Source organism: Limanda limanda, chromosome 4, assembly GCF_963576545.1.
Source record: "Limanda limanda chromosome 4, fLimLim1.1, whole genome shotgun sequence".
In the NCBI taxonomy this organism is placed as follows: domain Eukaryota; kingdom Metazoa; phylum Chordata; class Actinopteri; order Pleuronectiformes; family Pleuronectidae; genus Limanda; species Limanda limanda.
Genome location: NC_083639.1, coordinates 30,856,705 through 30,867,328, shown reverse-complemented (window position 1 = coordinate 30,867,328; position 10,624 = coordinate 30,856,705). Strand labels below are relative to the sequence as shown.

The following is a 10,624-nucleotide window of genomic DNA, read 5'->3' as shown; positions in this document are numbered from 1 at the left end:
TTTTTTTTTTCAAAATTCCCGAGCTAAACCGGAAATTAACCGGAACCTTTCCACCCCTTTGCAACCCTAAACTGGATACTTCAAGTCCAGACAATTTCCTGAACTTTTTCACAGGGGCTGTGACTGAGAACGTTCCTCACACGTTCCTCACTCGTTCCTCACACGTTCCTCACACGTTCCTCACACGTTCCTCACTCGTTCCTCACTCGTTCCTCACTCGTTCCTCACTCGTTCCTCACTCGTTCCTCACTCGTTCCTCACACGTTCCTCACACGTTCCTCACACGTTCCTCACACGTTCCTCACACGTTCCTCACACGTTCCTCACTCGTTCCTCACACGTTCCTCACACGTTCCTCACACGTTCCTCACACGTTCCTCACTCGTTCCTCACTCGTTCCTCACTCGTTCCTCACACGTTCCTCACACGTTCCTCACACGTTCCTCACACGTTCCTCACACGTTCCTCACTCGTTCCTCACACGTTCCTCACACGTTCCTCACACGTTCCTCACTCGTTCCTCACTCGTTCCTCACTCGTTCCTCACTCGTTCCTCACTCGTTCCTCACTCGTTCCTCACTCGTTCCTCACACGTTCCTCACACGTTCCTCACACGTTCCTCACACGTTCCTCACACGTTCCTCACACGTTCCTCACACGTTCCTCACTCGTTCCTCACTCGTTCCTCACTCGTTCCTCACACGTTCCTCACACGTTCCTCACACGTTCCTCACACGTTCCTCACTCGTTCCTCACACGTTCCTCACACGTTCCTCACTTGTTCCTCACACGTTCCTCACACGTTCCTCACACGTCCCTCACACGTTCCTCACACGTCCCTCACTCGTTCCTCACTCGTTCCTCACTCGTTCCTCACACGTTCCTCACACGTTCCTCACACGTTCCTCACACGTTCCTCACACGTTCCTCACACGTTCCTCACTCGTTCCTCACTCGTTCCTCACTCGTTCCTCACTCGTTCCTCACTCGTTCCTCACACGTTCCTCACACGTTCCTCACACGTTCCTCACACGTTCCTCACACGTTCCTCACACGTTCCTCACACGTTCCCCTTGTTGTGAACGAGTCAGACCTCGACTATCTGCTGCTGCTGCTTCGCATGAGAAACACTAACTACGTGTAAAAGGGTTATTTGATGGTCTCTTGACAATAAAGCTTCTTTCTGTTTACAGATTTCTTTTAATAAAAATGGTGAAATCTACCATTTGATGAGTCACTCTACAAACAGGATGATGATGGATCCACGTCGTACCTTGTAGAACTGCTGCTGGGGAACGATGGTTCCTTTGTCTGACGTGTGCAGCGCCTGCTTCACCTGCTCGGCCTTCACTGCCAGGTGAGCCTCGAAATACCTTCAAAAAGTCAGAGAGGAAATCAATAAGCAAAAATATGATCAATGATTTTTTTTGGACCTGTACTAAGCAGCTGCTTGGAAAAAGAAAAGGTTTGTACGAGTCAGAGCTTTGCCAAACATCGTTCATAGCACCAACACGAAGGAGATTAAAAACCAAGAGAAGTGAAATTAGCTTAATTTAACTTTATTAATACATAACATATATATCACATGTTCAGTTATTGGTGTGTGTACCTGCGGACGGCCATGCAGGTGTGTTTGGCCGTCTGCCGGCTGGAGAACACCTGGTCATCACTCAGGATGGACACTTCACTCCCTCGGTTGAGAATCTCCAGAGTGCTCACCTGCAGGCAGAGAACCAGACTCCTCTAGATCTGTAGTTCTCACAGACAAGAGGAAAAGTATGATTTCATACTCATAACCTGGTGATGAGATGCGTCACTGACCAGGTTGACGAGCCGCCGCAGCCCGTCCTGCTGGTCGAACAGCTGCAGCATGGCTCGGAACGAGAAGGAGATGGAGAAGAACATGGTGGCGTGGCACACTCCGGAGGCGTGGGACGACTCCAGCAGCCACACGGCGTAGGACACCATGTCGGAGAGAACGCCGTCTGGGAGCATACACACCTACACACACACACACACACACACACACACACAACACAGGAGAGATACAGGGCAGGAAGGTGAGGCTCAGTCTTGACTCTAAATCAAGTTTTCAGATCAGAGAAACACATTGTGTGTGTGTGTGTGTGTGTGTGTGTGTGTGTGTGTGTGTGTGTGTGTGTGTGTGTGTGTGTGTGTGTGTGTGTGTGTGTGTGTGTGTGTGTGTGTGTGTGTGTGTGTGTGTGTGTGTGTGTGTGTGTGTGTGTGTGTGTGTGTGTGTGTCAGGATGAAGAATGTTTACAAATGATCAGAACCATTAGATTCATAAAGCTCAGAGATTTTAAATTCAGACGAGGAGTCAAAGCAAAGAAACTTCCTGAAGAGCGGATTCATTTCTCAACTTTTGTAAAATGTTAATTTCTTGGTTAAGAATCTAGTTTTGTATCAAATATTAGCATCGCACAGCTCGACTCAGCAGATTCTTCTCTGTGGAGAAGAAAACCTGAATGAAAACAGAGGGTTGAACTGTGGAGTCACAGTTTCTACCTGATGTTCAGATTCAGGGAAAACAAAACAGTCGACACTGAAGAGAATCAATTCAGACAGATATATAGAATCTGAACTAAATTGTGTGTGTGTAAGTGTGTGTGTGCGTGTGTGTGTGTGTGTGTGTGTGGTCATACCCTCTCCATGGCGTCTTGGTTGTACGCCAGATAGTACAAGCAGAGTGAAACCCCGGTAGCTGCCATGGACGGCCTCGGGATCTGCAGAAGCTTCTGGACGCCTCCGTGAGCAATGAACTCGGCTACGAACTTTTTATGGAGGAGCAACGAGGCGAGATACTGACGAGAGAAGGAGGAGACAGGAAGTCAGGGTTTGGTGTTTTTTATCCTGAATTGATGATCAGTTGAATATTTGTGACAAACAACGAAGAAGGAGGAAATCGTTTTAAATCTGTTCTGAAAATACAATTTTATTTTCATCTATATTTGAATTAATAAAGTATGAAAAGGGTGATTTGATTATTAATCCAGTTACAGATCGTTTTGAAATCAAAGTTGAGATAAACCATCAGATTCGAGGTCTGTGACTGAAGATGTTCGGTCTTTGTGTTCCTGAAAAATCTATCTGCAAGTCTACTGACAAAGTTCCTTCTCTGTCCACTGTCATGTTCCTCATGTTTCTCATGTTCCTGATGGTCCTGCTGTTTCTCATGTTCCTGATGTTTCTGATGTTTCTGGTGTTGCTCATGTTTCTGATGCTCCTGATGTTTCTCATGTTCCTCATATTTCTGATGTTCCTGATGTTCCTCATGTTTCTCATGTTTCTGGTGTTTCTGATGTTTCTCATGTTCCTGATGTTTCTCATGTTTCTGGTGTTTCTGATGTTTCTCATGTTCCTGATGTTTCTCATGTTCCTCATGTTCCTGATGTTCCTGATGTTTCTGATGTTCCTGATGTTCCTGATGTTCCTGATGTTCCTGATGTTTCTCATGTTCCTGATGTTTCTCATGTTTCTGATGTTCCTGATGTTTCTGATGTTTCTGATGTTTCTCATGTTCCTGATGTTCCTGATGTTTCTCATGTTTCTCATGTTTCTGATGTTTCTCATGTTCCTCATGTTTCAGATGTTTCAGATGTTTCAGATGTTTCTCCTGTTCCTGATGTTTCGGGTGTTGCTCATGTTCCTGATGTTCCTGATGTTTCTCATGTTCCTGATGTTGCTGGTGTTTCTGATGTTCCTGATGTTTCTTATGTTTCTTATGTTCCTCATGTTCCTGATGTTTCTGGTGTTCCTGATGTTCCTGATGTTTGTCATGTTCCTGATGTTCCTCATGTTCCTGGTGTTTCTGATGTTTCTGGTGTTCCTCATGTTCATGATGTTTTCTCATGTTCCTAAGGTTCCTCAGGTTTCGTGAGGGCCAGTCTTACCAGCAGAGCGTCGTAGGTGAGCTGCACATTCTTGGTCTGTCTGAGGTCGATGTAGTTCATCAGCAACATGCGTGTGTCCTGCTGCATGAAGATGGCGAGCAACTGCAGAAGATAAGAAAGGTTACTGAGTTTATAGTTTAAATAGAGTGTGTGTGTGTGTGTGTGTGTGTGTGTGTGTGTGTGTGTTAGATAAAAGATTAACTATCAGTGTTGCTGCTTCTCATTTGTGTCTGAGCTCTTTCTCTAACTTAACCAAATGCTTTGCTAACGAGCCAAAACAGAAGAAGAGAAAAGAGTTTTAGTTTCCAGATGAGATCCCAGCAGTGTGGCTGCAGCCTGGTGAGCGGGTGGTGGAGCGCTGGTGTCGGAGGAACCTTCTCACCTCCTGATATTCTCCGAGCGGCTGCAGGTACTGGAGGACGAGCCTCTGCTCCATGGCCGGGCTCAGAGGGGACAGGCAGTAGTCAGATCCAATCACCATGGAGCTCATCTCGGACCAGGAGCTGCTGATTGGCTGGTTACCGGTGCTGCTCCTCTCCGAGTTGAGCTTCTGTTTGGCGTTCCTTCCGTTCTCCTTTCCCGCCGGTCTTTTGACTCCTCCCAGCCTGTCCTGCGTCCCCCTGGAGGCGGAGTCATTGCTTGCTTGGTCCACAAAGTGTGGAAGCATCCGTGTGGAGCTGGCTCCTCCTCCTCCTCCACTGCTGCTGCTTCCACCGTTTTTCTGGGCGAAAGGTTTGGATCCGGCCTTCAGCACCGGCCGGCTGCTCTGTGCGTCTCCGTCTCTTCTGTCTTTGTCCTCGCCGGCGTCCTCGCCCTCGGTCTCGTCTCGCTGGTCTGCTGAGAGGTTTGAGGATTGTGTGGCTTCGACCGGAGGAGGATGCTGGAGGGTCTTGATGGGACCGAGGTGATTCTCGGCCTCTTGAGTTTGCAGCTCTTGCAGACGCAGAATCATCATCGGTACCTGGAACAAGATCAGTGAAGAGTTTCTGATGATTTAGGGTGGTAGTTATATATACATATATTTAGATATATTATATATATATAAAATGCTAGAGGTGAAAAGAGGTTCTCAGGATCATTTAGGATGATTTAGTGGTTGATGCAAAGGTTCTATAACAATGTGTAAAGTCAGCAGAGAACTTAATGAAACTTGGTGTACACTTCAGAGATCCTCCTCCAGCCGAGGGAACAACAGGATGTTCTCTCTCGTGTGGAACTCACCAGCTGCAGGTTGGAGGGTCGGTAGCCGGCGGCCACTTCCTGGTTGCTCATGGCTCGGGCCAGCAGCCCCGTGGCGAAGACGCTCAGCGGGCGCTCGGCTTCCCGGGCAAAACCAAACAGCGTCTCCACAAGCCCCTCCTGTCACACACACACACACACACACACACACACAGACACACACAATTGACATTAACGCCAGTGTAAAATGAGCATATAAACATGTAATAAACTCTGATGCTGCTGTGAGCGGAGACAATAATTATATTTGTCAAATATCCGTTCTCCTGAGTGCAGACATGAGGCTGCAACAAAACATAATTCAGTAAAACGTGATGTGATGATTCAGTCCCGACAGATTCCAAAGCTAGTGACCTTCTCCTGGAAGACGACGGAGGTCTCCAGGCCGGGCATGATGTCCAGCAGCAGGCGGCAGGCGGCGGTTCGGAGGCTCACGTCTCTGCTCGTCATGATGTACGTGTCCAGCAACTAGAGAAATACACACAATAGGAAACTAAAGCTCCACTTCTGCAGTGAAATTCAAACTTTATCTATTTACATGGGTAAGAACCATATATAATAAGCAGGGTTCATACACATTTTGACCAATGGATTTCCAGGACTTTTCCATGACTTTAAACCAAAGTTCCATGACAGAACATTTTGTGAAATCTCGGTGTATCCGCGAAAAAGTGACAAAATGTAGTTTTCAAACTAACAATGAGAATTCCAAGGCAGACAGTAAACCTTAAATGACACAAACCCAAGTAAGCCTGCCTATATTTTGAGTGTATTTCTTTAAAAGCAGATGAATTATTTAAAACTCAGCGTAAATGAACAAGGGATGGGCATTCGATTCAATTTTCTTAATCGATCGTCTATTAATTATGCCCATCCCTAAAATGAACGACAAGAAAAAAATGAATATATCAAATTGCCATGACTTTTCCAAAACTTTTGGGAGATTATTTTTTTCCATGACTTTTCCAGGCCTGGAAAAACAAATTTAAAAATTCCATGACTTTTCCAGGTTTTCCATGACCGTACGAACCCTGAATAAGATGTTTAATTCAGATTCTGCTCGTTCGTTGGAAAGATACGATGTAAAGATCTGTCCGTCTTTCTAGATAAAGTGGAACAGGTGATTGATGAAAACAGAACATCTGAGTTCTCGGAGCTCTCTGTCAGACTGAGCAGAAAACACAAGTCCTCACAGCGTTGGTGAAGTTGTTGTTCATGAAGAGCATCTTCAGCAGCTGTCCCAGCATGCCGTCTGGGTTCGCACGCCCTGCCGTGACACAGGAGAGAGAGAAAACCAAACATGAACACAAGCTTCAGTTCAGCTTCTTTCTGAAACTTTCTTTCTTTGAACCAAATCAAAAATTCATGAATATGGGGTTATTAAACTTTTAGGACAAAGATCAGAAAGGTTTTGAAAACGTGTGCGGACATGAACCTGGATGTCGATCGTCGAACGGGTCGGGATCTGCTTTGTGATAGGCTGACGTCTCTCGTTCAATCAGCTCAGAGATCCTGCAGGAAACACAGATGAGTCACACGTCAGGAAAATCAAAGAAACACAGACTCTCCACGTTAATAAGTAATATCTGTGATATCATATGAACGAGTCGGTGCTGACCTCGTGAGGCTGGTCACCAGCTGCTCCGAGCTGCCTCGCTGGGCCGCCTCCCACTCGTCCAACAGCTGGGAAAGCTCCGCCTTCGCTTCCGCCGCCATCGCCACGGCCATGGCGGCGGACACGGCGGAGGACAGGGCGGAGGACAGAACGGCCGACACGGCAGACGATGGCTCTTCTTCTGGGGAAGACATGTCTGCCTGGGACAGAAAGGAGGAGGAGTTTAATCATCACAGTTCAAATCCTAATAATAACACATTTATTAAATATTCCCAAAGCTGATACTTATTCACAAATGTGCTCAAGGATTCTACAGCTACAAAAAATGTGTTAAAGTTACTTCTATATCAACAAAATCGTTATAAGCGTAGATAATTTTCTATACACAATAAACAATTTCTACAGTTACACATTGCAGATGTTCAACATAGTTCGACAACTGGAAAAGCTTTTAACAATTGTTTAAAATATATTGACAGCTACAGTTTGTTTTTCACCGATGATGTAAAGTTTTTCTACAGCGAGAAAACTTTACATCAAACAAATACAAATACTTCTAAAGTTACACAACACGTGTACACGTAAACAGGAGGTGACAAAGAACTGCAATATTCTGTCAGCTGCGGGAAATATTTGTGACACAGTGAGTGTGTATACGTGACTGTGTTTTTGTGTGTGTGTGTGTGTGTGTGAACGTTAGTGAGTATTTGTGAGTTTGAGTGTGAGAGAGTGTTTATATGTGTGTGTGTGTCTGTCTGAACGTGCGTGTGTAGACGTGAGTGTGTCTGTGTATATGCGTGCGTGTGTGTATGTGTTTGTGTGTGTATATGTCAGTGTGACTGTGTGTGTGTGTGTATGCGAGTGTGTGTATATGTGTGTGTGTGTTGGTACACGTGAGTGTCTGTGTGTACGTGAGTGAGTATAAGTGAGTGTGTGTATACGTGAGCGTGTCTGTGTGTTTGTGTGTGTATACCTGAGTGAGTGTGTGTGTATGTGTATATGTGTGTACACGTGAGTGCGTGTCAGTGTGTACGTGAGTGTGAGTGTGTGTGTACGTACGTGACTGTGTGTGTATACGTGCGTGTGTGTGTGTTGGTACACGTGAGTGTCTGTGTGTACGTGAGTGAGTATAAGTGAGTGTGTGTATACGTGAGCGTGTCTGTGTGTTTGTGTGTGTATGTGTATATGTGTGTACACGTGAGTGCGTGTCAGTGTGTACGTGAGTGTGAGTGTGTGTGTACGTACGTGACTGTGTGTGTATACGTGCGTGTGTGTGTGTATATGTGTGTGTTTACGTTTACTAGTACACTCGAGCGTGTCTGTGTGTGTGTGAATGCGAGTGAGTGTGTGTGTACATGTGTTTGTGTGTGTATATGTCAGTGTGACTTTGTGTGAGTGTGTGTATGCGAGTGTGTGTATATGTGTGTGTGTGTTGGTACACGTGAGTGTCTGTGTGTACGTGAGTGAGTATAAGTGAGTGTGTGTATACGTGAGCGTGTCTGTGTGTTTGTGTGTGTATACCTGAGTGAGTGTGTGTGTATGTGTATATGTGTGTACACGTGAGTGCGTGTCAGTGTGTACGTGAGTGTGAGTGTGTGTGTACGTACGTGACTGTGTGTGTATACGTGCGTGTGTGTGTGTATATGTGTGTGTTTACGTTTACTAGTACACTCGAGCGTGTCTGTGTGTGTGTGAATGCGAGTGAGTGTGTGTGTACATGTGTTTGTGTGTGTATATGTCAGTGTGACTGTGTGAGTGTGTGTATGCGAGTGTGTGTATATGTGTGTGTGTTTGTACACGTGAGTGTCTGTGTGTACGTGAGTATAAGTGAGTGTGAGTATATGTGTGTGAGTGTGTATACCTGAGTGTGTCTGTGGGTGTATGTGAGTGTGTGTATATGTGTGTACACGTGAGTGCGTGTGAGTGTGTATGTGTGTGTGTGTGTGTTTACGCTTACTAGTACACGTGAGCGTGTCTGTGTGTCTGTGTGTGTGTGTGTGTGAGAGAGTGTGTACATGAGTGTGTGTGTGTGTGTGTGTGTGTGTGTGTGTACATGTGTGTGTGTGTGTTGAAGCTAGCACTTTAAGCTACACGTTAGCTAACTCCTCGTGTCCCGCCCCCCCCACCGGACTCTCTCGGCTCCTGTGGCCGCCTCCCGGGGCTCTGTCCCCGGCTGAGAGCCGCTGGACTCCCCGGGGACAGAGACCCAGGGACCGGGGCCAGCAGCGTGTTGACAGCCCGCCTCATGTGCTCCTGTCCCCGGGTCCAGCTAACCACTCGCCCGCCCCCCCCCCCTCCACTCACCTGCACCGGACGTCCTCTGGCCGGACGCCCCTCGAGCTGCTCGGACCTCCGGGGACACTCGGCTCGGATCCTCCGGAAACAACCGGAACCACACGAAGCGTTAAAGCGAAAGAAAAGTTTTTGCGTCTGTTTTCAAACTTCTCCCGGCGACAGCACGCTGCGTCACCGAGGCCGGCGCGGGTAGATGACGGCAGGCGGCGCGGTGCATTGTGGGACTTGTGGTGTGAGGTCGAGTTCATCAGCGGCCGGAGGAGGAAGTTCAGTGTTTTTTAGTTTTTTTTAACAATATATTTATTGAGTTTTACATATAAGAAACATACATTCAAACATTTATAAACATACAAACGTTTATGAACACCCCCCCAACCCACAATCAAACACTCAAGGTAAAGAAAAAGAGGCAGAAATCAAATAACTTAAAATAAGATTAAATAAAATAATAATACAAAATATATAAAAAATTACATATATATAATATAAGAATAAATGGAAGTAAATAAAGACATAGTTATACAAATACAAATAAATAAAATTCCAATCAATCAAATCAAAAGCCTAGATAAAATAACGTTCTCTTATTCATAATATTAGTTAGTTACAAAAAATATATGTCCCATTATGTGCTGCTATTTTATTCTGTTTCACTCATTCATTTCCACTTGGTCGCTTTCCAAAAATTGCATGAAGGTGTCCCATATTTAGGAAGTTCAGTGTTTGCATGAAAATGAAAGTTTGTGTTTGAATCTGCGTCAAACACATAATTTACTTTTATGTCTATTCCACTGAGGTTTTATTGTAAATATTTAGTTGTATAGTTTCATATCTATATGCTCTTAAATTAACACAGTATTCACAGTGGAAGGCAGATAAATAATTTTACGCTTTGAACACAAACCTAAGTTTTATAAAAAAAATCACGTGGAAAATAAAAAAAAATACTTAAAGTGACACTGTGTAACTTTTACTGAGCAACAGCGCCCCCTGCAGCCACATGGGCTGATTAACTCTGTTCGGCTCCGTGTCCGAGTTATTAAAATTATTCTGCCTTTGCATACGATAAAAGTAAAGTCCATCTCCATATCAGACACAGAAAACAAAACATCCACTAGAGGGCAGCACAGAGTCGTGGCTCTTTACGAAAGGTTCCCGAAGGCCGGACGATGAAATGTAAACGCCGGGAGTTTCATAACAACTCAAAATGTTCAATGTTGGATTTTAAGCTACTTTAACGTTAATTTATCGAAGGTCTTCTGACGCTTGGAAGAAGCAAAGAGACATCGGATCTTTCATTCCTTCTGCGATCAGGCTACTAGAATCAGACAGTCGTCATTTTAAATGATTATCACCTGACAACGCTCGTAACACAATGTCTGTTTATCATCGAAATTGTCTATTTTTAATTTCTATTTATTTGACTTCCTTAATCTTTATCTCCACATCCTTCACTGACCTGTTTGTTTGTTGACACGTATCATTTTGGATGTTTGTGTGATCGTAAGCTGCAAGTGAATCGTCCTCCTTGGGATCGATAGTTTTCTGAATCTGAAACGATTTG

General features: G+C 45.1%; 1 protein-coding gene across 1 annotated transcript in view; it reads right to left on the bottom strand.

Moving 5' to 3' along the window:
- LOC132999736 (DDB1- and CUL4-associated factor 1-like) overlaps nucleotides 1-9,234 on the bottom strand; it is a 24,021-nt gene extending 14,787 nt beyond the window's left edge. Inside the window, exons 1-12 of the mRNA XM_061069483.1 lie at nucleotides 9,070-9,234; nucleotides 6,769-6,965; nucleotides 6,586-6,662; nucleotides 6,344-6,417; nucleotides 5,505-5,618; nucleotides 5,133-5,270; nucleotides 4,294-4,872; nucleotides 3,912-4,013; nucleotides 2,664-2,822; nucleotides 1,822-2,001; nucleotides 1,610-1,719; nucleotides 1,274-1,373 (exon numbers count right to left, since the gene is read on the bottom strand). Coding sequence (XP_060925466.1) covers nucleotides 1,274-1,373; nucleotides 1,610-1,719; nucleotides 1,822-2,001; nucleotides 2,664-2,822; nucleotides 3,912-4,013; nucleotides 4,294-4,872; nucleotides 5,133-5,270; nucleotides 5,505-5,618; nucleotides 6,344-6,417; nucleotides 6,586-6,662; nucleotides 6,769-6,959 — 1,824 coding nt within the window. The 5' untranslated portion in view covers nucleotides 6,960-6,965; nucleotides 9,070-9,234. The remainder of the gene's footprint in view (nucleotides 1-1,273; nucleotides 1,374-1,609; nucleotides 1,720-1,821; nucleotides 2,002-2,663; nucleotides 2,823-3,911; nucleotides 4,014-4,293; nucleotides 4,873-5,132; nucleotides 5,271-5,504; nucleotides 5,619-6,343; nucleotides 6,418-6,585; nucleotides 6,663-6,768; nucleotides 6,966-9,069) is intronic.
- Nucleotides 9,235-10,624: the final 1,390 nt, after the last annotated feature.